Genomic DNA, 27,107 nt, shown 5'->3' with positions numbered 1-27,107 from the left:
CTCGGGGGTCCCTGCTCAGGGGTTCCCAGTGGCCCGGGGTGCAGAGGCGGGGGCAGGTGCTTATGCACCTGCCACAGCCTGCGAGCCAGGCTGGGAGGGCTGGGGGGGGGGGGGGTGTGTGGGGAGGAGGGAGAGGAGGTGGAGGAGGGAGGGGAGGAAGTAGTGGAGAGACGGAAGGAGGGGAGGGAGAAAGCAGGGGAGGAGGGAGTGGAGGAGGGAGAGGGGAGGGGCGGAGGGAGGGAGGGGAGCCGCGCGGGGAGGAGTCTGCAAACTTTCAGTTCGAGGGCATTGTGGGAAGCAGCCATGGTCTGAGGCGGGCGCCTCACCTGTCAGCCTCCGGCTCCTGCGCTCGCCTCGCGCCCTGGTGACCCCCGCTCCTCGCTCGCCGCTCGCTCCTGGGCGGCCGGGGAGGGGGCGGCGGAGGCCCGGCCACCATGGTGAGTGACCCGGGGGCGCGCGCCGGCGGGAGGCACCTGCGGCGGCCGCCGGGGGGACCCCGGGGTCCCGGTCCGCCGCCCGACGGTGCGGACGCGCGGGCCCCTCGGGGCCACAGGCGCGCTCCTTCATTCATTGGCTCGTTCGCTGAGCGCGGGGTCAGTGCCAGGCGCGCGCGGCCAGGTGCAGGGTGTCGCGGGGGACGCGGGGGACCTTCGCTGGCAGGGGGGTTACCTTCTGGGAGGAGGGTGTGGAGACGAGATGGGGAGCCGGGTGGCAGACCGGGGAAGTAAAGGTAACCGCCGCGAGTGAGTGCTCCCCAAGTCTCCAGTACCACCGGATGGCGGAGGGGAGAGGCCACTCGGGAGGAGATCGCGGAGCAGGCCCTTTGCGGGAGGTGACATCTCAGATGCCGGAGATCCCGCAGGGGCCATGCAGGTGGTGGGAGCCGAGAGAGAGCAAAGAGGAGCGAGAAGAAATCCTTGCTTGTGGCAAAAAGAGAGAGAGAGGGGCCAGGTCCAGTTGAGGCGGGTCGTTAGAAGCCAAGTTAAGGAGTTTGGGCTTTATTCTAACTTAGTTGAGCCCTGGGAGCCTTTTAGCGAGATTACTGGTCTCATCTCATCCCTTCTACACGCAAAAAAAAAAAAAAAAAAAAAAAAAAATGCCTGTGGCTGTTGGCGGAGTCGCCTGAAGGACGCGAGTGCGAGGAGGGGTTTCAAAAAAAGTAGAAACAAGGAGACCAGTTCCAGCGCCCCAGGTGAGAGGTCGTGACCTGCCCTCGGGTGGAAGCAAGAGCTTCAGGCGCCTCTTCTGTTGCCTTCTGTCCAGGGCTAGCGTTTTGACAGTGAGGTGGCCTGAACTGTGCCAGTCGCACTTCCGCAGGTGAGCTCAGGTCCCACATCTAAGTAGGAACAGAAGCGACCGGCAGTCTGAGGGCTTGAGGGCCCGCTGCGGGCTGGGCAGGAGATAGTCAAGGACATCGGTGGAATGCTAAGCCCCTGGACGCAAAGACCACAGATCCTGGCCCCGGGGAGAGGCCTGGCTGCACAGGCCGGAGATGCCTCTTGTTGTTTGTTGAGGATTCCTTGTAAATACAGCACGGTGTAAAAAGGAGGCTGTAAATAATGGAGCAGCTCTGTTCGTTTGCTCGGGTTTCCCAAGGAACAAGGTGACAGCGTGCAGAGCTCGCCAGCATCACTTGCCTGCTGGAGGGGTGGAGGTGGGAATGAACTGGGGCAGGGTCCTCCCTCTAGACAACACTTGCCGTGGAGTTTTGTTTTTTTTCTTGCTGGTGTCCTATGATCAGGTAGTCAGAAATGTGTGCAGAAATGTGTGGCTTTACCACCAGGCCTCGCCCAACCAGAAATGTTCATGTGATTGAGCACTTCGGATAGGCCCAGCGGGATGCTCAACCCTACCATTCACCATCTCAGGCAATTCCTGATGAAAGTGAGTGTTCTGCTCTTTGCATTTTACCTGCTCTGACCCGTTTTTAGCAATGTGGCCCTGGACAGCCTCTTGACCTCTCTATGCCACTTGGCTTATTTGTAAAGCGAAGATTGTAAGTGTTCCAAACTTGTTAGAAGGGGTTCTTCACGTGCACCCTAAGGAGTCCCTGAAACTTTTCAGAGATCCACAAGACCCGAGGAATTTCATAATAGTTTATAACAGCACTATGACATGTGCCTTTTTCACATTCATTCCTACATGACCGTGTGTGGAGTTTGCTTGAGACTAACATGTCCCGGGATTATGTGACCGATTGAATAGGGACACAGCTAGGAGAGTCCAGCTGTCTTCTATTGAGCCAGACATTGAGAAGATTTGAAAAAAAAATGTAAACTAGGGGCACCTGGGTGGCTCTGTCACTTGGGCTCAGGTCATGATCTTAGGTTCGTGAGTTTGAGCCCTACATCAGGCTGTCAGCACAGAGCCCGCTCTGGATCCTCTGTCTCCCTTTCTTTGCCCGCCCCCCCCCCCCCCCATGCTGTCGCTATCAAAAATAAATTAAAAAGAAAACGTTTAAATTTTACAAAAAGAAAAACTATAACCATACATAACCTACATACATAAAAGGTCTTTGGAGCTGTCTATTTTTAAGAGTGTGAAGGAGTCACAGGCAGGTTCTGTGAGTCAATGCAAGCGAATGCGTTTAGGGCAGTATCTTTGCCCCCGTCCGAGCTCGGGGACTATAACGTCTCCTCCGTTATTACTGCCACGTGCTGGGAAGAACCTTCTTGGTGAGGGCCACTTTGTGACCCTCTGTCTTTCTCCTGCTCCGTTCTTGACTCCTGCCAACTCTTCCCCTAGGAAACTGAAAGGTGCTTACGCTGTCCTACTTGCTCCCTCGGCACAGGAGATGGTTCTTCATCCCTGTGGCCGTGGGCCAGGTTTCTAGCACAGGGATTCTATACCTCCTGAATCTGGGGCCTGGGTTTTTATCCGAATTGTCTTGTTTGAATCAACTTTGCACCCTGTCTTTGTTTTAGAAACCTCTGCCCTGGGAGGCAATGAGAGGGTTATTGTGTTTCAGGGATCCCCGTGGCTTCTGAGCACAGTGTATTTAAACATCTTAGTGGGAAGCCTTTACTGTTGGATGGTTGACAATGTTGGTGCAGGAAGGAGGATTTTCTTTTATTTGTTTGTTTATTTATTTATTTTCCCTGTAAGAAGATAGCAGTGAGGATTTAGAGGGTGAAGTTTGAAGGGCTGTGGGGACGCCTTGACTAAAAATGCAAGCGGACCTTGCTTTATGCAGTCCATATGCTTCGGATAAGTTGAAATGGCTTTTAAAACCACGTTGCAAACAAAATAGAGGAATTACCCATTGAAAGAAACTCCAGGGGTGACCCATTTTTGAAATATGAAGAATCATCCTCTTGCGATGCAAATGATCATAATGGACGCTGCTTATATCTAAAGTAAGATCCACTTATGCTAAAAACAAAAAGGTCGAAGATTCTTTGGTGTGATTTTAAATCTTAGTTTAGAGAGAGACTTTCCGGAGCTGAAATGGGAAGCCAGTTCTTGATCAGCGTTGACGTCAGTCAGTTTGAAACAGCACGAGGGCACCTTCTCCTAAATCAAGTACATCAGAGTTCCCCGTGTTCGTCCTAATCTCACCGTATTGCCTGGAAACAGGAAGGATGAAGAGGGTTGCAGAGGGCTGAGGAGGGAGAAATCTAACTATGAACCTGTAGATCCTGCTATGATCCCACCTCCCTACCCAGTATATCAATTTAATCGTCCAAGGCTTAAGTGAACTGTAATAAGCACATAGTTATTTAGGCAGTTTAAGTTCTAGTTCCAGGGTGAAGTAGTTTATTACAGCAAGGAGCACTTTCCTGCTCCAAAGCCTCGTGTGAGCTGCTGGGCAGCCATTAGTGGGGGGGGAGGGGGTTGGGAAGAAGGGAGGGAGGGCAACGTGGCCTCCGTGGTGGTCAGTTATCCCCAGAGGCGAGACCACAGACAGCCCTTCCCCCAGGTCTCCCAACAACACCAGTGAGACTTGTGTTTACCCGACCCCAGGATTGTGATTCCTGAGTTCCCATTCCTGGTTTCTGTGGCCAATAATGTCAACAGCTTATGATTTTTGTGTGACATTTTACAAACAGCTGGAAGGAAATGGTCAGCAGATTGTGTACTTGCCACAGGGTATTTTCGATATGTGTCTGTTTGGGTCCCATGAGTGATTTCATTATTGACTAAGACGTAACAGATAAAGCGAAGCCCATCCCCCAACACAAAGGACGAAAACTCCTTGAAGAGCCCCCAGAGATAAGCATTTTGGGATCTCCCCATGACCCATTCCTTTGATGATATTTTGTTGTTACTATGGCCAGGCCAGAGGTTCTTGCAGTGGTCGGAGACTTCACTGGGGTTACTTCTTCCCTGGGGCCTGCCCGTGCCTATCCTAGCCATTTACCTGGGAGAAACTCTCTTTGGACCATCTGGAGCCCCCAGATCCTGTGCTGTGAGAGAATGCGCAGGGTAACCAGAAGCCAAGCCCCTCAGGCCTCCCAGGGCAGCTCTGACCTGTCTCGCCAGCACCCTGACCGGCCAGAGGAACTGTGCTGATTACGTGGCTGCTGATAGCAGGATAAACGGTGACTTTTAACAATGAAAAGGAAGCGCTACAAATCATTTAAGTTAGAAACGAAATGCCGTTGAATGTTATGAGGAAGCTGGCCTTCGAAAAAGCTCCGACCACGTCCCGAGCCCGGGAACTTTCCGACAGGTAGAAGTGAGTTCTGAAAAAGCTCTGACTAGTTTCTGCAAAGCGCCCGGGGGAAAATGATCAAGTGTCCGGGAGTCTGTCAGTGCGATGGGCCACTGACCTGCAGTACAAGAATAAGGGCACTCAGGATTTCCTATGTTCATGTCCTTGTCGGATCCTCTCTTAGTAGGGCTTCCGGGCTGGTGAGAAAGGATGGGTGTGAGGTGGGGTTCGCTGCGTACTTAAATGCTGCAGGAGGCTTCTGGCCGCCCTGGGTTATTAAAGAGGAGAAGCTAAGGCCATGGTTTGCAAGCTGGGCCGCCTCGTACTTGGTCTTGTAGAGAGCGGACGTCAAGGGATAATCATGACTTGCACAGATCATTTTAGATTTAAAACTTCTTTGCACTAAAACACGAATGGGGGTGCCTGGGTGGCTCATTGGTTAAGCGTCCGACTATTGATTTCGGGTCAGGTCACCCTCTCACGGTGTGTGGGATGGAGCAGCCCATGTCGTGCTCTGTGCTGACAGCACGGACCTGCCTCGGATTCTCTCCTCTCTCTGCCTCTCCCCCACTTGTGCGCGTGCGTGTGTACGTTATCTCTCTCAAAAATAAGTAAACATTAAAAAAACTCACAAATGCGTTTGAGTCCACGCTGCAGAATTCATACACACTTTAAAGATAAAAAAAAAAAAAAACCTAAGAAGTAGCTTGTGTATGGCTAGTTGCTTAAGACTAGCACTCTACATCTCACAAGGCTACCTGCCTTTTTTGCTGTCTCGGTGATTTGGGTCGAAAAGGTTGAGACGGTGTTCGAAGACGGGGTCAGAAAAATTTTTCTGAAAAGGCCTGGATCGTAAGTATTTTAGGCTTTGTGGGCCCTAAAGTCTCTGTCACTGTCACTTAACTCTTCTATTATAGAGTGAAAGCAGCCATGGATGAGATGCAAATGGGTGTGGCTATGTTTTAATAAAACTTTATTTATAAACAAAGGGGGCGGGCCAGAATCGGGCTATCGGCTGTAGTTTGTTGACTTACGTTCTAAAGTAACTTCCATTCATTCACTATATATTTGACAAGTGAATTGGGCACCTGCCCCAGGACAGGCAGTGCACCAGGTAGGACTGGCTATATAATTTGTCACACCTAATACAAAATGAAAATGTAAGGTCCCTTGCTCAAAAAACTGTTGAGAATTTCAAGATGACTGCAGAGCACTAAACTAAGGACTTGCTCTAGGCAAGAACCCTGTGTCCATGGAAACCAGCCCTGGGTCTAGGCCTCAGGGCTTGTGTTAAATAAACCAGAAACTCCTTGCTGTCCTGGAGCCCATGTTCTTGGTAGAAAGTTCTCGAAACTTTCTAAATATTTTGTACCAATGACACAGAAGAGGATATTATAAAGCATTCATAAATCGTCCTCTCATTTTTTTACTTGATGAACGTTGCAGGTGTTTCTGATGTGGGCAATGTGGGACCCTGTGGGAGCATGTGGAATTGGGGGCAGTCCTGGTGTTGGTGGCCACTTCAGGCCCTGCAATTTCACCCCTTCTCAGCCTGAGGAGGTGGGTCCATTCATCGGGCCAACTCAGCTGGCCCTTGGTCACTTCCTGAAGCAGTTGTGACTGGACAGAGAGTTCAGGAACCATGTCCTTCTCCCATATCCCCTTGGGTACAGGACATCGAGGCTTCCCCAGCCCGTTCCAGGTTTGCCCTAAAAGTCCAGGTGTGGTGTAGTTTGTCAGTGTAAATCCTGTACATTAGTTCCCCATTTGTGTAAAATGAGACCCATACGCCCGTGTAAAAACTGGAGACTTCCAGGAGGATATGAAAGAAACAATGATTATTCCTGGGAAGGGCTCTAAGCATCCAGTGTGATACATTTTCACTTCGTATTGTATGTTTTATTAGATACTTCAGTTCTCTCCATTTGAATGTTAATTATCTTCTAAATTGTATGAAAAATAACTTTTAAAAATATCTCCATTTACATTAGTCCTCCAGCAAGACTCTGTTTGGTTTTTCCCTGTGTTTTGTAACTTTTTCTTAAAGTTTATTTATTTTGAGAGAGAGAGAGCACAAGCAGGTGAGGGGCAGAGAGGAGGGGAGACAGAATCCTAAGCAGTCTCCGTGCCTAATGGCACGGAGCCTGATGCGGGGCTTGAACTCATGAATAGTGAGATCATGACCTGAACCGGAGATCAAGAGTCAGACACTTAATTGACTGAGCCACCCAGGTGCCCTGCGTGTTTTGGAACTTCTTAAGGTTGGATGTGTCTGGAATTGGGATGTAGGCAGAAGTTTCCTGAAATCACACACACACACACACACACACACACACACACACACACACACGCACACACACAGGCTTTCTCTCTGACTTGAGCTCTTGGCCAGCCTTCTGAGACTCCTATTAGTACCTGTTTTCATATGAGAACTGAGAAAACCTGAGGGGAAAAATGTGAACCATCTTTCTCACTTCAGTGACTCTGAAAACTTTTGGTAACAATGTAGAATAATGTTTCTAGTCACTTCAGAGAGGACTGAACCATTCAAGTAGAGAGATGGGTTGGCAGATCACCTAAGGTTGGCCTTCCTGCATTCAGTAAAGAACCGAACATTCCAGCAAGATTAAGAAGTCACATCCCTGAAAAAGTCAGGAAGGCCCCATCAAATGTGGCATCAGATAACGACTGTCACTGACTTGTTCTGCCCCTGATTTCAGTGTCTGCTGCATATCCCCAGCTTCCCAAGCCTTCCTTTAAAAAAAAAAAAAAAAAAAAAAAAGGACAAAAAAAAAAAAAAGGCAGCAACTTTTCGTTATATGGAGGTGAAGCTGTAAAAGGCTGGAAAAAAAGGTTTCTTTGAAGAGAAATTTCATCAGGTGACAGAACGTGTTACTGGAAGACACATCTCTGTTGTGAAAACGTTCAGCTGCTGGTTCCCTGTAGAAGTGACACGCGGGGCATTTTGCCCAGCTTCCCCCCACCCCCTAAAGCCTTCATGTGTTCATTTCCAGAGGCAGGTGTCAGATGTCAGTGCCTTGTGTCCAGGAGGAGCACGTGATGAGGCCGACAGCCCCAAGCCCTGCATGTGTGCCCTGTGACCTTGACCACTTGGTTTATCCCTTTCACACGGGGCCCACTTCCTCGGTTTACCTGCAGATTGAATGAGATAATACAGTTCAAGCCCTTTGCATGCGGTCTGGCACCTGGAACACATTCCATAAACGTTAGCTAGGCTATTTTTAAGAGAAACAGGAAAAAACCCTAACAAAATGTTTAAAAAGGGTTATAAGTTGATTCCTGCCCCCCCCCCCCCCCCCAGGAAACTTATCTGAACCAATGAAATAAAGAAACAAAATATCATAGACTGTAAACACCGGGGAGATGGGAGAAGGTGAGGGTTTTTGTAGTATCACAGTGTTTTTCCAATGTGATTCAAAACCCAGTGTATGTATAGGACATTTTTCTTTTATTTCCTAAATAAGTACTTTCAGTTTCTTTACTAAGAAGCTGAAACCTCAATTCTAAGTGCACTGCACATGCATCCAACCTTTTAAAGTTTATTCGGCCTCATGACTTTTATACTTTAAGGATTCAGATAACCTAGTCTATATCAACAGTCTTGGTAAAAAAATAAATAAATAAATAAGCGGGAGAGGGAAGACTTGACTATATAGCAAGCCAGGTCTTTCTCTCAGATTGAACCTGAGCTTTGAAAGAGGATGATGGATGTGCCATTGCCCACCTCCTAACAAATTTTGTTCGCTGGTGTAGACCTTGTTGTCAAGGTATAAAGGTGCGAGGGACAGATTTTTATTGAGTTCTGAGTAGTCTCCAGTAGGAGGAAAATGGAAGTTCTTAATAAACATTGAAGTGGTCATTACCATCGAGGTTAGCATATTAAGCATAGCCTCTTAAAGTTCCTGATCACAAAAAAATTCACATTAAGAATGATTGAATGAGCATCACTATGAAATACGAATAGGGTCCCAAGTTATTCATGTTTCGTTGGACTTCAAAGTCATACTGAATGTTGCCTGACATTTCTACCCACTATTTCCAGTTATCTTTTTGGTCCTTAAATGATTTGAAACAGAACCAAAGGCCGGTCTGCCTCTCAAAAGACTCTAGAAGAAAATCTAATTGGAGTTATAGTTACTCTAAGACAAAAGTGAAGCAATTAACAGGTATTGTTGGTATGTTCTAAATTGATTGCTCTGCCCAGAGGAAGTAATGAATGGAGAAATCATACGTGAATCACTTCTCAGGCTTTTTTTTTTTTTTTTTTCTCCTCACTTGTGAATCCTTGAGCTCTTTTAACTGGGGAGGTTATTAGAAAAGAAAACCCAGGGGCTCCTTGGTGGCTCAGTTGGTTGAGTGTCTGACTTTGGCTCAGGTCATGATCGCACAGTTCACAAGTTTGAGCCCCGCGTCGGGCTCTGTGCTGACAGCTCAGAGCCTGGAGCCTCTTCGGATTCTGTGTCTCCCTCTCTCTCTGCCCCTCCCCTTCCCCCCGCCTCGCTTGTGCTCTGTCTCTCTGCCTCTCTCTCTCTCAAAAGTAAGTAAACATTAAAAAAATAAATACAAAAAAAGAAAAGAAAAACCCACAAGTGTAGATCTGTTTCTTGATTGCAAGATATGTGTGTTGTGGGGAAGAAATTTCTCACATGCGCAGGAGTGGATGATTAAGCACTTGAAGTATATTGTTCAGATTATATAATTGCTGCAGGAACAGGACACGGTATGAGCTCACGGGAGAGATGGGCACTGGGCTGAGACCAGAAGGGCAGGACGATCCTGCCTGCAGCTTTTCAGAAGAGCACGTACTGTAGATATGCATGTGAGTGGGAAGGGCTCATAAGCAGGCCGTAGAGACAGGCAGTTTGAGGGAAATGCAAGTCCTGGAGGAGAGCCTGGTTTCTCATCGACTCCACCTTCTCCAACTTTGCTCGTCCATCAGCCCCAGTGGGACAGGATTCATCCAGTATCATCTGGGAATGAGTGGATTTTCCAGAGAGCAAAATGGACAAACTTTTTTTTTTTTTTTTTAGTTTTAGAGTTAAAAAAGTGTTAATACCCTCCTCAAGCATTTGGGGAAGTTCATCAGAAGTAGTTTGAAGCAGCCTCACTTCCCTGCTTGGTTTTGGGGATGAGTTAGTTGCCTTCTAAGCAGCCAAAGTACAATGGTACAGAAATTGCAGGTGTATATTTAGGATGCGTGTGTGTGTGTGTGTGTGTTTTATCTCCGAGTGGGTTAGTTCCTTTAAAATACTGGGGTGCCTGGGTGGCTCAGTCGGTTAAGCGTCTGACCGGCTCAGGGCATGATCTCTCGGTTTGTGAGTCCGAGCCCCGTGTTGGGCTCTTGTGCTGACAGCTTACAGCCTGGAGCCTGCTTCGGACTCTGTGTCCCCTTGTCTCTCTGCTCCTGCCCCATTCATACTCTGACTCTCTCTTTCTCAAAAATAAATAAACATTAAAATACCATCTGCTGTTCCTTCCCTCCACTACCCTGTATGTCTGCCCCCAAACTCTCTTCCTCCAATCACTTTCATGTATGTTTCAAGAAGGAAAGTTCATTTTTAAAAAAAAGTTTATTTTAAGAGAGGGGAGGGGCAGAGGAGAGAATCCCAGGCAGGTTCTGCACTGTCAGCATAGAGCCCAATGTGGGGTTCTGTCCCATGAGCCAAATCATGAGATCATGACCTGAGCTGAAATCAAGAGTCGGTCGCTTAACTGACCAGGCCACCCAGGCACCCCCAAGACAAGGGAAGCTCATTATAATAGCAGCTTAAGACAGATATCACTAGGAAGACAGAAGAACATAGCACTGGTAGGGGTTGCCGCATTGGGAATGAGAGAACTCAGGGCCGTCACCCGGCTATACCAATGACTGTGACCTTCACTGCTCTCCTGCCTTCCTGGCTCTGTTCTTGCTGTCACGTGAAGCAAGCTTGGACCTGAGGCATGATCTTAAAAACTCTTTCTGGCTCTCACAGTCTGTTACCTGCTGCAAGAAAATCCCATGTCTCTCTAAACCTAACGTACACTGTTTTCTGAATGTGTCAGAACCAGAAGCAGGGCGGGGGTGTGATGTTGAGTTGTTGATCCGTGTGTCTTTACGTTGCTGTTGATGCCTGACATGTCCTAGGTGCAACTTGCAGGTGCAGTTTCCATGTCTGCAGCTGGCCTGAAGGTCTGATGGTCGTCCCAACACTGAGGGTACATAACTAGGTGGTGAGTCATTGCATTCCTCACACATCTGTCTGTTTACAGCGCGTAAACGTCATGAGTGCATCGTTAAGTGCACGATCGTAAGTGCAATTTTGGCTTCAGTCAGCATAAGTGTAAAAGAAGCACAGCGTTATTATTCTGCTTTAGGTACAAATTTACTGAACACCTACTGTGGTCTAACCCCGGAAATGGAGATTATTAAGCGCTATGAGGGAAACAGAACTGATGATACTTCTGATCCCACGGGGAGGGAAACCTATAAATAGAGCAGTTTGTACTGATAAATCATGGGTTTCTTCAAAGAACGTTGAAAAATGAAGATGTGGTCAGGAGGCACTAGGGTTCAGAGGGAAGTGTGAATCTGGAGAGAGGTTTTGAAAGGATGTTACAGACGTGCTTTGGTGATGAGTGTATTTCAGACACGGGGCTCGAAGGAGGAGCCAGCTGCTGAGGTGGGTCCCAGTAACACATGTTCTAGGGCCTGTAAGCAGATTGGCATGGCTGCATGGGGGAATGGGTTGGAAAACACACACACACACACACACACACACACACACACACACACACACACACACACCCCAAATACTTGGGAGCTAGATATCTCCCAAGAAAGAGTAGAGTACTTTGGTGCTTTGGTGGAGGGCATTGAAAGACAGGAGATTTTCTCTGTGCCATTCTGGAGGACAGTCCCGAAAGGTCTGTCTTTCCTGTTTTCTGTTCAGAACCATCATTTCACAGATGTGGAGTGTGAACAGTGGACAGGCACTGCTTGAGACAAACACCTAAATAAAATCTCCGTCCCTCTGTAGTATTTTTAGATGGTAGGGGGTAGCGTGTGCACATATGGGTATAACTGATTTGAAGTTTTAAAGTGAAACAAAGTTTTTTGTTCATCTTGTTTGTATTGGTAACCACACCCATTTCTCGGAAGAATTTGAGCCTATCTTTGCCAATGATCATTTAAAAAAATTTTTTTAATATGAAATTTATTGTCAAATTGGTTTCCATACAACAATCAGTTTAAAAGAAAATTCAGACAATAAATATTTATTGAGCAGCTGTTTGTCCATACCTATTAAAATTCAAGCCATTACACTTGCTCAAAAGTAAAAAAAAATTTAATTTTATTTATTTTTATTTATTTTGAGAGAAAGAGAGAAAGAGGGGGAGAGAGAAAGTGAATGGGGAGGGGCAGAGAGAGAGAGGGAGAGAGAGAATCCCAAGCAGGTTCTGCAAGGTCCACGCAGAGCCTGACATGGGGCTCGAACTCATGAAACCATGAGATCATGACCTGAGCCGAAGTTAAGAGCTGGATGCTTAACTGACTGAGCCACCCAGGTGCCCAGGCACATAAGGGACTGAAAGTGAAAACTTCAATTCTGGCTCCTTGTGTAAAGCTTTGGAAAGGACTTTTATTCTTTGTCAGTTGCAAGATAAGTAACTATTGGTCTGAGAAAAAAAGTTTTTTAAAGTGTCCTTTAAAATAATGCGCTCGTCTGATTAAGTGATGTTTATCCATATTTATCAGTTTCAGGGTCAAAATGCTGATACTCTAAAGACCACGCTAAATCTTTCCAACACAGTAATGGTGAGACTTTTTTTTTTTTTAATAAAATTACCCTTTCAATCCCATTTTCCTGAGCTCCTTCTTATAACCAGTGAGTATAATCATATTTTATCAGTAAGAGTTCAAAGAACAGAATATTTAAGATCAATAGATTTGCAATAATTATTATATTTTTAGCAAATATTTATAACGTGAATGTTTCTAAAATATACTTTCAATTTAGAATTATATTCTGTACTACAGTCTTGACTATGGAAGCTAAAAATTTTAGACCTTGAGCAAAAGTGACCAAAAAAAAGGTCTAAACTTCTTTTTTGTTAACTGTGAAATAAGATAGTCATAAACACAGTAGGATTTCCTTTTTCTTAGAAAGCATCTTTTTTTCTCCCCAGTTTTATTAAGATATAATTGACCAAAGCATCTTGGGGTGGTATTTTTTTTTGGTAACATCATAGAAAGATTTATAATTAAATATCAGTTTTACTGAAAATGCACACAATTATTTATGGGAGCCAATGACTTTAGAGTTTATTCCATAGCTACACGTTGCTAAAATTGGGTTTGATTTCTGAATTTTAAAGTAACTATTTAAAATGTTGCACAAGAAAAAGAAATGAGAAAACAGACTGTACTTATCTTACATTGCCGGTTTCTCTACTGAGTGGTATAAAGAATGGTGATTTCCAGCAAAAGTGACCGCAAAACATCTGTTGTATTCTCCCGTAATAAAACTTTATGCTACATGGGAAGTCTAATAAAAAAGAAACAGGTGTTCAAAATGGAAGATGTTAAGCCCATCTTCAGCCCTACCTGCACATGGCTGATTGCTATGACCCCAAAATGCACCAGCCCAGTGCAGGCTGTAGTCTGATGCTCCCTTTTGGGTAGGGAAATGAAGGCCACCAAGTAGAGAATAGAAGCACTTCGGCCAATGCATGTGCGTATCACCATCCACCCTTAATTACTCACGTCTTAAGAATAGAAGGAACCCGGAGAGGAATCATATAATGAGCTCTGAGCAGAGGTCAGGTTCACTATCAAGTAATTAGCCCTGAAGTTACTTTAACAGCAATTAATATAGTGTTAAACTATTTGCCTGTGACTGAAACTTAAATTGGTAACAATTAAGTAATGTCACCTTAATGCATGTAGCCTGCACGAAATACCGTGCTGGTGGTTCTTAAAGTTTTCTGGGATAAAAATCCTTCTTAAAATCTGCTAAAATTTCTGGACCTGGTTTCTAGAGTAATCACTCATCTAAAAGTTTGCATCTAAAAGTTTGCATAGACTTTCAAGTCTACCAACACTCCTTTCCCTTTTAAATTACCCTTAGACCTTGGGGATTTATTATAAAGGTATAGAATCCTACTTGAATTCAATACCTAGCCCTGCCACCTATACTTTGAAGACTCCATGAAAGTCTTTGAAGTGTCAATAACTAATTTTTTTTTGTATTCAATATGATACGTCACCTAGGTATGTGGATTAAACAATACAATATGACACACATATAAATGTGCCCCAAACCGTGTCCGCCATGCAATGGATTGTCTTTATTGATGAATAAATAAATTTGTCATGTGGCATAGTATGTTCATATGGGTCGGTCTGTTAATAGACTGGAGTCTTCCTGGAGAGAAGGGACCCTGAGAAGTTAGATGGTGATCAGAAAGTTTCTTGGAAGAGTGCAGGATCAGAGTAGCAAGATGGGGGGCCAGTGACAGTGTCTGTAGTGTGATCCTCCTCATAGCTGTCATATCTACCTCCACTCTAGGTAAACAAGTCAACAGATGCTACTCGGAGAGGCCAGACAGGTGCCTTTGTCCCTAGAGATGTGTTCACAGATTCCTCCAAAGTGTCCTATTTTTTCAAGAACTCTGAGCAGACCACTGCTGCTAACACAGCTTTCTTCAGACCAGCTCCTGTCGAATAGGAGCTGGAGGCCCTTTCTGGTTGTCATCCCAGCCGTGTCATCCTGTGACCACACTGTGGCTGATTGAGCTGTGTCTTCTGTAGAGAGCTAATCCCACCACTATGGGCTATTTTATTTTCATTGCCAGATTATGAGGGTTACCCGTAGTCTTTTGTGAACAGGCTGCAGTCTTGTGGACGAGAGTGTTATGTATCTGTTTAACAGAGATTCAAAAGCATCATGTAGTATGTCCAGCAGTCTCACGGGCGCTGTGCACGTTTGAAGACTGCCTTTGACTGGCGGATTGTGTGGGAAAACCTCAGGCTTTAGAGTCGGACGTATCTGTGTGTTGGAATCCCTCTCTGCCATTTACTGGCCTTTGAGCTGAGTCCCTGACATAGGTATCATAGAACATCTATCCATGACCTCATATGAGTACTATCTGTTCCTTGCTGGTGGTTATCATGATTGTGATGGCTTGTGGCTACTCACATTTCCTGCTTCTCCTAGCAACGCTGCATGTTCATGGCCCGGAACCCTGGCTTTGCTCGAAAAGGACCATCTGATCTCTTGATTTGTTTTTGATGGGTTATCAGTTGAAGTAGTTTTTTTTTTCCAAATGTATGGGGATGAAAAGAATAATCATCCACTCTCTGTCATAGAGGCTTATCACCACACACGTTACACTACGTTCCTAATTTAACCAATTAACCTGAGACGATAAAAGTTCACTCTGATAGTATTGTGTTCTGTGGAATGCAAAGCGATGTACCTATAAGATTGGTTTATGTGCTTGGATTTGCTGTGGAGTTAAACCTTTTCAGATTTCTTAGGAACCTAGGACCCATTGCTTTAGGTTTTCTTACAAGGTTCACATGTTAAGTTGGTTTTACAAATCTGTGCATCATTTATTTTAGGTTAGTACCGCAGTCCTTAGGAATCTGATGTCGGTTCATAAAGTTAGGGGGAAAGTGATTGTTATCTGACCCTTAAAGCAGAAGCTAAAGATCTGTTACTTTGGGTCTTTCTGGAGTTAATTAACCCAGTCTCTCTGCTTTCCTTGGGTTGAATCCAGCATCAGCCCTGGACGGTTTTTCCCAGACTTACCTTCCCCAGACTCTCCCTCCCGAGGAATATGTGTCTTACACTGGAGCCCAGGACTAAAATTTACCATGCAAGGTGAATCCGAGACTGTCCTTAGTTTTATAGCAGAAGATACCCAAACATTTTCCAATGTGGTTTATAGAACATTTACAGAATCAATGGTATTGTTTCACTAACTCAGTCAATCCCACTGGTAAAATGGTTTAAAAGTCCAAGTCAAAAATTATATTGATGTTCATTGAAAATAAAATTGGGGGGTGCCTGGGTGGCTCAGTCCGTTGAGCGTCTGACCTCGGCTCAGGTCATGATCTCGCGGTCTGTGAGTTCGAGCCCCGCGTCGGGCTCTGTGCTGACAGCTTAGAGCCTGGAGCCTGTTTCAGATTCTGTGTCTCCCTCTCTCTTTGACCTCCCCTGTTCATGCTCTGTCTCTTTCTCTCTCAAAAACAAACAAACGTTAAAAAAAAATTAAAAACAAAATAAAATCGGGTCTTTGTTATTACTGTCAGCCTGAAATATCTTGCACAGTCTTAGAATTCTTGCTATAGTTTTTAGTTTAATGTGCAAGCCTCATTTGGATTGAGGTACAGCTAGGAGTTGCTGTGTTTGAAGCCTGAGATTGTTTTGCAAATGGTGGATGTTCACATGATCAGTGAGAATTTTGTTCATGACGTTTGTTAGGGTCTTTGGAGAATCCGTCCTGGGCACCTGCCTCTGATTATTTTGGCCTAGGATGGTGACCAGGGATGGTTTAAATGTGACTTTTCAAGTACATTTGGTTTCAGAATTTGGTCATGTCAGTCCCTAGGCTGTAGGCTGTGAACCAGACAGAATGAAAAACAAAAGCAGAGAAGGGCCATTTCCTATTGTTAACAAAGCAGAGTGTAAGATTCCAGCTATTACCAGCTGTACCCACCACAGCCTCTTATCTATGATTTTTCTCAAACTTAGCATAGCCTTCCTCCTAGTCACAGGGAGTCACAGGGAGTCAGGGCATGGATTGCAGGGGGGGGGGGGGCGGGGGGGCACAGGAAACGCAGGCTACTTCCATATTCTGAAGCCACCTGCACGTGAAAAGAAAGAGAGTGCCCGAACAAGGCTGTAAACATTGTGGCACCTTTTCAAGCCTTAGGCTTAGCCAGTTAGCACAGGCAGCATGCATAAAATACCACGCACTTTCATCTTGCCTTTTGCAAAATGTTTGAGGGATTCGTAAACAAAACAAAACAAAACAAAACAAATATATTGATTCACTGTGTATGCCAGGAGCTTGGACTGGTAATGGGCACAAGCTTATGTCCGTATGAAGAACGTCTCTGCCTTTTGACCTCAGTGGGCCTTTTCTGTGACATCCTGAGTAGTATCCAATTTTAAGTTTGAGATCCTTTGTGGATGTGAGGCCTGCCCCTTCCTTCTAACCCCTTTCACTGAGATGGGTACCTCTGATTCTGAGGATGACTTATCTGTCATTGCTGCCCCACTCATTGCCACGTAGGGGCCATGTGTTAGAAAATGGCTTACAGGAGGTCAGAATGGCATACATGAGGCGATGGTGGAAGAAAAGGACATTTTTTCGTTGGCTTTTTTTACTAGTTTTGATTCCAGTTTACTTGTTTTTGTGACTTTGTGGCACATTCCCGATTTCGCTCCCCCTCCTTTCTCTGTTCTTTGAACAAGTAGACAGTAGTGGTCAAGCAAGGCTCCACGGAGACCCCCGGAAGCCTCCCACATCTCTTTCACCATAGCTGCTCAGATTTCTCTTTGACTCTTTGCAATGAACTTTTATTTCGATCTAGACACTCTGTGTTTTAAATAAAAGCACTCTTGAAAACCCCTTCTCTAAGGGCAAAGGATAGAAGAGAACTAAATTTTGTTGCACTTGCCTTTTACCACGTCAGCAATGGCTCACACTCCTACATGCATAAATGGGGGAAGACTTTGGTCAGTGAATGGGAGACTTTTGCTTTTCTATAACATTTGATTTCCGAAAAGTGTGCAAATATGCTTTATGACTGCTGGTCCGAGAATCACTTTCTGCATCCCATTGTTTTAAAGAATGTATGGGTGTCATTGCCTTGTATGATAGATAGATATCTAACGTCAGACTGTTGGGGTTGAAGGGAACTATGGAAATTATTTTGGGTCTAGTACCCCAGAGACACTGGTCAAGTTGCCTAATCACATGGAACTAGTTCTTGGTTAAACCTGGGATTGTAACCACATTTCAAGCCTCTAGGCCATGCTGTTTTTCCTAAGGCTAATTATTTTACTGGCTCAAGAGTAAATAGGTAGAGAATAAGCAAGCCTTAAACCACTTACAGGGCACCTAAAAACTACCAAATCATGTATTCCAATTTCTACAGCTTATGTCCAGGAAGCCCCAAAACATAAACACAACTCCCAAGTCCCAAATAACCATTGAATCAGAATGCTCCCACCATCTACAATTATATGTAGGTGGAATTGTTTTTTTTTTTTTTTTAATATTTTTTTTAACGTTTATTTATTTTTGAGACAGAGAGAGACAGAGCATGAATGGGGGAGGGGCAGAGAGAGGGAGACACAGAATCGGAAACAGGCTCCAGGCTCTGAGCTGTCAGCACAGAGCCCGACGTGGGGCTCGAACTCACAGACTGAGAGATCATGACCTGAGCCAAAGTCGGACGCTTAACCGACTGAGCCACCCAGGCGCCCCTGTAGGTGGAATTGTTAAAAATGGAGCCCAAACAACTCAATGAAGAAATAGATAAAGGCCTTGAATAGACATGTCTCGAGAGATGATATCCAAGTGACCAATATGCACATGAAAAAAAAATACTCAGTGTCATGATTCACTTCACACCCATTAGATGGCAACTATTAAAAACAAAATAACAAGTGTTGGTGAGGATGCAGAGGAATTAGAATTTTTGTGCAGTGATGGTGGGGATGGAAAACGGTACAGCTGCTTTGGAAAGCAGCATGGTGGCTCTTCAAAAATTTAAACATAGAATTACCATATGACCTAGCAATCCCCCTCCTGGATATGTACCCCCGAAAAATCGAAAGCAGGGACTTGAAGGGATTTGTGCACCCATGTTTATAACAACATCATTCACGAAAAAGTGGAAGCAACCCAAATGTCCATTGATGGATGAATGGATAAAATGCACTGTATATAAATGCAATGGGAATATTATTGAGACTTAAAAAAAAAAAAAAGAAGGCAATTTGACACATGCTACAACGTGGATGAGGCTTGAAGACATTCTACGAAGTGAAATAAGCCAGTCACAAAAGGAAAAATACTTTGTAATTTCACTTATGTGACATCCCTAGAGTAGTCAGATTCGTAGAGACAGAAAGCAGAATGATAGTTGCCAGGAGCTGGGGGGAGGGAGGAGTGGGAAAGTGTTGTTCAAGAGGTACGGAGTTTCGCTCTGGGAAAATGAAAAGGTTCTGGAGGTGGGTAGTGGTGGTGATGAATGCACAACATTGTGGATGTATTTCATGCCGCTTGAACTATACATTTAAAAATGGTTAAGATGGCAAATTTAAGGTTATGTATATTTGACTACAATAAAAAATTTTAGATCATTAGAAATGGAGCCCAAATTTAAGCCATAAGAAAAGGATAAGGTACTTCTGGAAAGAATATTGCAGTGAGTGGATCTGTAAGAGAGGAATCTTTAATGGTTTATTATAAATAATGGCTGTCTAATTTATCGGGCATTTTCTATTCATCACAAAGTATTTGTGGAGTGTTTTCTGCATAGTAGTTTTTTGGTAAGTGGAACAGCAGATCTTTGCATTTAGGTAAGTAGACATTACTTCATGTGCTATTTCTTTTTTTTTTTTTTTAATGTTTATTTATTTTTGAGAGAGAGAGAGAGAGAGAGAGAGAGAGAGAGAGACAACGAGAGGGGGAGGGATAGAGAGAGAGGGAGACACAGAATCTGAAGCAGGCTCTAGGCTCTGAGCTGTCAGCACAGAGCCCAACGCAGGGCTTGAACCATAAACCTTGAGATCATGACCTGAGCCTAAACCGGACACTCAACTGACTGAACCACACAGGCACCCCTCTCACGTGCTATTTCAAGAAAGGAAATAACAATGCTTCCTTGGGCCAGCTGCAAACTTAAGAGTAGTGTATTTCAAAAACTATGAAAGAGAGGAGTTGGGATGGGGTCAGGTATCATTTATTTTCCCTCTGTCATGTATAAGCCACGTAGTCTAAATTTTCACTGCCCCAGCTGCATTTCTCTTTGGTCAAAAGACAGCTGTGTCCTGGAATTTAAAACACACACACACACACACACACACACACACACACACACACACAACGGTGTTTGTGGTCACGGTCTCCAGGCAATGATCCTGAATCATCAGCTTATTAGTGATGCAACTTTGGGCAGTGGCCTCTCCTCTAGAATTGAGTTTCTATTAGACTGTATCCAATAGTCTATTCAGCTTTAGCATTTTGTGAACTCTATGCGATTTTTTAGCGCATATACAAATTTTAAAACATCTTGCTCTTGACTCTTGATCCATCTAACTCTTTTCACATTTCGCAATCAAGAAAGTTCTTGAAGATTGCTTTTGAGTTAAATGTAGGAAACCCAGTGGACTCAGGTAATAGCCCAGACCTGAGAAGAGGTATGGTCAAAGATGTAAAAGCATCTTGGTGTTAGAAGGATTCTCAGTGTTGTTAGAGAAACATTTTCGTGAAAACCCCTCTTGAGCCCCCTTGATGCTAGTGCTGATGGGATCCATTATTAACTCCCTCTCGAGTCCTGTGGCGGGTGGGCCCTGCCACTTTTCTGCCATTCAGACGACACCTGGAAAATTCATAAGCAAAACATGAAGGGATGGACGGTGACAAAAGCTTGGCTCTCCATTCCGAAAATACTGGCTTGGAAATTGAAACAATTTTTTTTTTTCCAGGGAAACAGAAAAATGAAATGGCTACCTCTAATGAGTGGTTTTAAGAAAATTCTTTTATTTCCTACTTAGCTAAATTTTCACATGTCCTTAGAGGCTTCCGTTGTGCTGGCTGTACAACGGTCATTCACACAATCTAGGTACATGCTAGACAGCACGGCCCAGTGTACTTTTGTGTTGTCAAGATATTTCCTTTGGCTGTAACTTTTTTTTTCTGATAGTTGATCCTCTCATTTTCTGGGAAGGGTAATGTTGAATGTCCTGGAAGAAGAGATACTTGGTTTCCAGTTGAAAAGTTAAATGTTAATCAACTAAATGTTACATCCCCATGGCAATTACTCCATGATAGTCTCTCTCTCTTTCTCTCTTTTTTTAAACATTTCTTTATTTTTGAGAGACACAGAGAGATAGAGAATTGAGCAGGAGAGAGAGAGGGAGACACAGACTCTGAAGCAGGCTCCAGGCTCTGAGCTGTCAGCACAGAACCTGATGTGGAACTCGAACCCGCAAACTGTGAAATCATGACCTGAGCTGAAGTCGGATGCCCAACCGACTGAGCCACCCAGGTCCTCTACTCCAAGATAGTCTTGGTAAATGCACTAAGGGAAATTTTCTTTGACTATATGTGATGGATTCTTCTTTTTTTTTTAACTATAAAATTTATAGGAAGAAAAATTCATAGTGTTCTCATGTTACTTTCTCATCTGTTGTCCTAGGCTTATCCAAGAAGATTGGCACCAAATATACTTGTAGGCTGATTAGTAGATCAACATCCCCTAGAAGAAATTAATTTATCTTCTCTCCCACGGGCACAATTCTGCCATTAAAATGTGAAGCAATGATTGATTTAGACATAATTATATAATAATAACCCATCAATATTATACTAAGCATTAATCTTCTAAATCCTCACAGCTCTATTGTGAGTTAACCAAATAATTACATTTTACACGCTACCTTTTCTCTTTTGTATTACGGAACTACTACTGAGTGAATTACTGCTTCATCAACTACTTACAAGAACAGATCTGCCATAATCATTCATTCATTCAAAAAGTATTATTTGAGGGCCTACTATGTGCCAGCCACTGTTCTGGAAGCTTGGGATACATCAATAAACAAAAGACAACATGACTACCTCATTGGGCATATATTGTATGATGTGTATTGAGTATAATAAAATAATAAAGTAAAATATTAAGTCACAAGTACTTTGAAAAATAATGGAGTAAGACTGGAAGATTAGGAGTATTGGGCCAGGCCAGTGATGGGGTAGTACGTTTCCTGTAGAGTGGTCAGGGTGGCTTTACTGAGAAGTAGATTTTTGTACGGATTTGATGGAAGTGAGGGAGTGACCCATGAAGATATGTGGGGGCAGAGTGTGCTGGGCGGGGGGTACAGCTAGTGCCCTGAGGTAGGGTGTGCCAGCGTGGCTAAGGATAGGGCGAGTTAGGGGACAAGTGGCTGGTGACGTCAGAGGTAGAGAGGGCCTCATTGAGTAGGGCCATGTAGGTCACAGTGAAAACTTGGCTGTTTCTCGGAGAGAACATGTTGAGCAAGGGAGTGGCCTGTCCTACGATTGTAGTCTGGGTGCTTTATTAAGAACAGATGGTAAGGGAGCAGTGGATGAAGTCACTGTTATGACCTGGCTAATGAAGTCTCTTAAAACTTCACCAGCCTGTTAAAATTTATTGAAAAGAAAATGTTGAGTATTCTAAGGAAATGCAGCTGTATGGTTTTCCAGTGCTAATATTAGCCTGGTGCATTCTGGTTGATTGACCATCAGAGTACGAAAATTGAGGGCTCGTTTTTGGTCTGCCTTTTAATGAAAAGCTGAGCTATTTAAAAGTGGAAATTATACATCATGCAACTTTGTAATGTAAATGTGACTGAAAAGAGTCCTTCCTTCTGCAGTGTTTCGGGGGGCCTATGGAATAACCAGAAGAAAAAACACGCCCCTCACTTCCATGTAGTATTAGATTAAATTCTCCGTAATAGCCTAGATGTTCAAATGTATCCAAAGGGAGGGGGGTGCACAGCGGAGGGAGCAGAGACTTCATCCCATCCTGGGTATCCGGGGCCTTTGGGATGGTGTTGGCTCGAAGCTGCCAGTGAAGTCATCGCAGCAAGATAGGGGTCTCCGAATCTTTGGAGCTCAGTTCTAACTATGTCACCTCCCTGTGTTCTGGGGTCTTACTTGCCTCCGAGAAGAATTTATATTAACGATTTTTTCACTTCTTAATGAGGGGAATGCTTACAAATACTCGGTGGGCTATTTCTTGACCTAAAGCCCGCGTCAGCAAAGCCGTATTTTCTTGGGCAGGTGTGTTGGGCAGGGGTGGGGGTGTGTGTGGCAGAGTCCTTGCTCCGATGTCCCTGAATAACAGCTCTGCCTCCAGCTGCCCAGCACCCCAGGAAGCCCCTTCCCTTGTTAGAGTCGCTCCTGCGTTCTGTGTTTCCCTAGCAATCTTCACTTCAATTTTTAAAACTTAAAAATTTGGAAAAAGCAGAAATACAAAGGGGGAAATGCGAGCGAAGCTTGCAATGTTGTTTATACAATTACTTTTTCATTCAAATATAAAAAAATAAAGATGAACAATATCTGATATTATTGGCTCCCTCCCAAAAGCACAGTTAAAGTCTCAATCACGTGTATATAAATGAATACACATATGTTCTAAATACTGAAAGTGTAAAGTCAACTTCCTTTTTTTTTTATTAAAAATTTTTTTAATGCTTTATTGATTTTTGAGAGAGACAGAGAGAGAGAGCAGAGTGCAAGCTGGGGAGGGGCAGAGAGAGAGGGAGACACTGAGTCTGAAGCAGGCTCCTGGCTCTGAACTGTGAGCACAGAGCCTGACACGGGGCTTGAACTCACGAACCGTGAGATCATGACCTGAGCTGAAGGCAGATGCGTAACCGACTAAAAGTCAACTTTCAAAAGTAAGATACGTAAAAGGGAGAGTCTAAAATGATGTAAAACGATATGCAGCAAAAAGATATAAAACACAGGTAAATGATGTGATATAAAAATAATCAGCCAAGTGATATAAAATATCTAGGTAAAATGATATAAAATAATGCTTTGTTTATATCAGAAACTGAAATGTGACCGTGAATTTTACAAAGCGTGCATTTCACTTTACTGGGGTGATTACCAGGAGGGGTTATTTGGGTTTGGCACATTTAGTAATGAAAGCATGTGGTCATTTGGAACCTGTCTGGTTTCTTTTTAACTTGGCAAGCATGCCTGCTGGAGAGCCATGAAGTTTTTTCTAGTGTTTGTAACCAAGTCTGTCTGTGTTTTTGTTTTTCTAGAAGTTAGTTTGACATTCTTTCTCTCTCTCCAGCCTTTACTTGGAACAGTACCAATTCTCCTGTAACATTTGTGATTCGGACCTTGATCAATCATTGTTAGAAATGGAGGTTTCTGATGTACTCAGACTAGGGAAGGCACAGAAGGTGCCTTCAGATTTAATCTCAGAATCATCATCATTTGCAGAAGTTCTGAAAAACATTATAACTAAATTATGTATGCTGCTTGGGCAAAAAGCATAAGGCAAAAGGGAAGAAAAAAAAACAACTTCAACTCATCCAAACTTGCAAACAGCCTAAGGTTAAGGATCAGCTGGCAAGATCAGACTACATTTTTTTAATGTTTTAATTTTTATTTTTTTATTGTTAAAGTTTTTATTTAAATTCTAGTTAACATAATATTAGTTTATATATTATTATTATATATTTATTATATTTATATATTATTTTATATTTATAAAATATATATTTATATATAAATATATATTTATAAAATATATATTTATATATAAATATATATTTATAAAATATATATTTATATATAAATATATATATTATAAATATATATTTATAGTTTATATATTATATTATATTATATATTTATTATATTTATATAATATTATTATATAATATTATTAACATAATATTAGTGTAATATTAGTTTCGGGAGTAGAATTTAGTGATTCATCGCTTACATATAACACGCGGTGCTCATCATAGCAAGTGCCCTCCTTAGTGCCGTCACCCATCTAACCCATCCCCCCCCACCTCCCTCCAGCACTTCTCAGTTTGTTCTCTATCGTTCAGAGTCTCTCTTAGGGTTTGCCCCTCTCTCTCTTTTTCTCTTTTCCCTATGTTCATCTGTTTTGTTTCTTAAATTCCACGAGTGAAATCGTATGGTGTTTGTCTTTCTCTGACTTTTTTTGCTTAGCATGATACACTCCAGCTCCATCCACATTATGGCAAAAGGCAAGATTTCATTCTTTTTGATGGCTGGGTAATATTCCCAAGTAGAAGAAGGGAGCTGTAATTCTGACCTACAACAAGGTATTAGCATATACTTGTTAAAGTAACTTACAACGGTGCCGGATACACACCTGAAGCTTCTCGTAGATCACTTACTTGGCAGAATAAACTTTGAGACCAAATGCTTTTGTCCTGACTTTAGCAATGTATGTTGGAAATGTAATGGTAGAGAACAAAACCGTCTGGAAGCATTTCCGGAAACTGCACGTAAACACGTGTTAAAGCTGTAGTAGTCACAATTGCCTTCTTCTTAAGCCCGCTGACAGGTGTCCAAGGCTTCTGTTCAATGCTGGCCTTTTCTTTGCTGGGCCATTCAGAGGCAAGTCCTTTCAGTGGTGGTTTCTCCTTGACTGTTTTCTCCTGGGTTCTTTTTACGTGACTTGCATTTGACATGCGTTTCAAGCCTATATAATTTCAGGAGTTAGCGATTTCCAACTAACCAGCACCAGAGTGCCCATTCCTGCAGTGCTGCTGCAAAATTAAGTCTTCTAAGATGCAGTATCGAAGATGGACGTACAAACACAAGTTGCAGATTTTACCATTAATATCCTTACTTTAAAAAACTTCCGTTTGTTTCATTTGATCCAGAAGATCTTGGTCTTTTCTGTCATCCCATAGTTTGGAATCAGTGGGCCGGGAAACTGGAAGAAAGGGAATTATGGCATTGGCAAAGCGGGCATGTTCACTTGAGCGTGCATTGTGATGTTAATTAGTGCTTACACCTCCTAGTGGGCAGCTCAGATCCACAGCCACTAATTTGGAGCATTTGGGACGTGTGCTCAGCCCCCACCCGATGGCTGTTCTGTCACGCTTAAGCCACGGATGGGACCTAAATTTAAGTGTGTGAACGTAGACATCGATTGGGAGGCTCTAACTTTACCTGGCTCTCATTGCAATAGTTTTTAGTTGTTTTGTTTGTTGTTTTTATTTTCTTTAAATGTTTATTTATTTTGAGGGAGAGTGCACCTGCACATGCATGAGCAGGGGAGGGGCAGAGAGAGGGAGAGAATCCCAAGCAGCACGGAGCCCCACTGGGGGCTTGATCTCCTGAACCCAGAGATCATGGCCTGAGCCGAAATCAAGAGTCCAGATGCTGAACGACCGAGTCACCCAGGCGCCCCTGTTTTGTTTTTAAAGGCTGTTGTTCAGCCTATAGGAAAGGGAGATGCAGAATAGGGTGGGTCACAATTCAGCATTCTATTTGAACTTGAATAATGACAGCCTTGCATCCCACGTTGCTTCTGTCCAGTCCTCCTTTCAAAGGCCAAGAAAATTATATCCGTTATTAAAAAATACCTTTTGGAGCTTTCTGTCATCATGGTTCCTCTCTCTTGTTTTAGTTACGTCAACTTTCCCACATGTTTTCTGAATTCAGGCACACAATTTTCACCCCAGTGGTAATAAGTGACCTGCCACCCTGGGACTTACAAGAGCAATTTTCTTTAAGTACCCAGTATGGCTGGACCCATCACCTTTACCCTCACGCTAGGTGCCATGCTGTTAGGATAAAACCAATTAATTGTTGCACGAAGCGAACAGCACTTACATACGGAATTCTGAGAGGTGATATTTAGTAACACTAAAACGCATCGTGAACTTGGCGCAGTATAAACCTGATGGCATCTAATTTCTGTATGCCATTTTGGCTCCTCTTGACTCATCTTGGAGATTAATGAAAAAACCTACTGGCTACATTTGACTTTGAATAAAAAAAGCTTTGGCTTTCTGAAAGAGGAAGATCTCTGCCTGAGTTTGTGATCTCTCTGAGGCTAGATCTTAGAGTTGGGGTGAGTTGTCCACACCGAGCACGAGTGATTTACAAGAAGAAAGAAGAAACTTGACGGCTGGTAGATGTATTGGTTCACAGTTGATATCATTGCAGTTTCAAGTTGCTTTAAGCAGGGTTCAGGCAGTCATAGAAGAACATTGCCTTCTAGTGACAAATGTGCTTCGGTATCATATTGACTTTAAAAGTGGTGAAGGCCAGCCCAGTTGGTGCCCACGGATGTGTACTTGCTGTCTTCAGGGAGGCGATGTAGTAGAACCATTTAAGGGGTGAACTTTAGAATCAAGCCCAGCTCTGGAGTCTTCTAGCTGATGGACCTGGAGCTAGGCACTTCACTTTTTGGGGGGCCCCAGTTCCCTTATCAGTAAATGGGGGTAATAACAACATGCTGACGAGGATTAAATGAGGTGCTGCATGGAAAGTGCTTGGTGTGGTTACAACCACATGTTCCCACGTGTCAACCATCGTAAATAGGTTTCTGGTGTTAGCATGAGACTTGCTTGCTTGTCATTATTTGCACAAATAGAAAAAAATTAAGAAGAGTAAAATTTTTAGCTTTGCTGGAAACCAAAAGGGGTTGAATGCATCGAGTGCA

General features: G+C 43.7%; 1 protein-coding gene across 1 annotated transcript in view; it reads left to right on the top strand.

The window, feature by feature from the left end:
* Window positions 1–291: 291 nt before the first annotated feature.
* Window positions 292–27,107, top strand: part of AP1S3 (adaptor related protein complex 1 subunit sigma 3) — a 58,721-nt gene continuing 31,905 nt past the window's right edge. Inside the window, exon 1 of the mRNA XM_042950302.1 lies at window positions 292–437. Within this exon, the coding sequence (XP_042806236.1) occupies window positions 435–437 (3 nt within the window). The 5' untranslated portion in view covers window positions 292–434. The remainder of the gene's footprint in view (window positions 438–27,107) is intronic.

Source organism: Panthera leo, chromosome C1 (assembly GCF_018350215.1).
Source record: "Panthera leo isolate Ple1 chromosome C1, P.leo_Ple1_pat1.1, whole genome shotgun sequence".
In the NCBI taxonomy this organism is placed as follows: domain Eukaryota; kingdom Metazoa; phylum Chordata; class Mammalia; order Carnivora; family Felidae; genus Panthera; species Panthera leo.
This window is presented reverse-complemented; position numbering and strand designations above follow the sequence as displayed.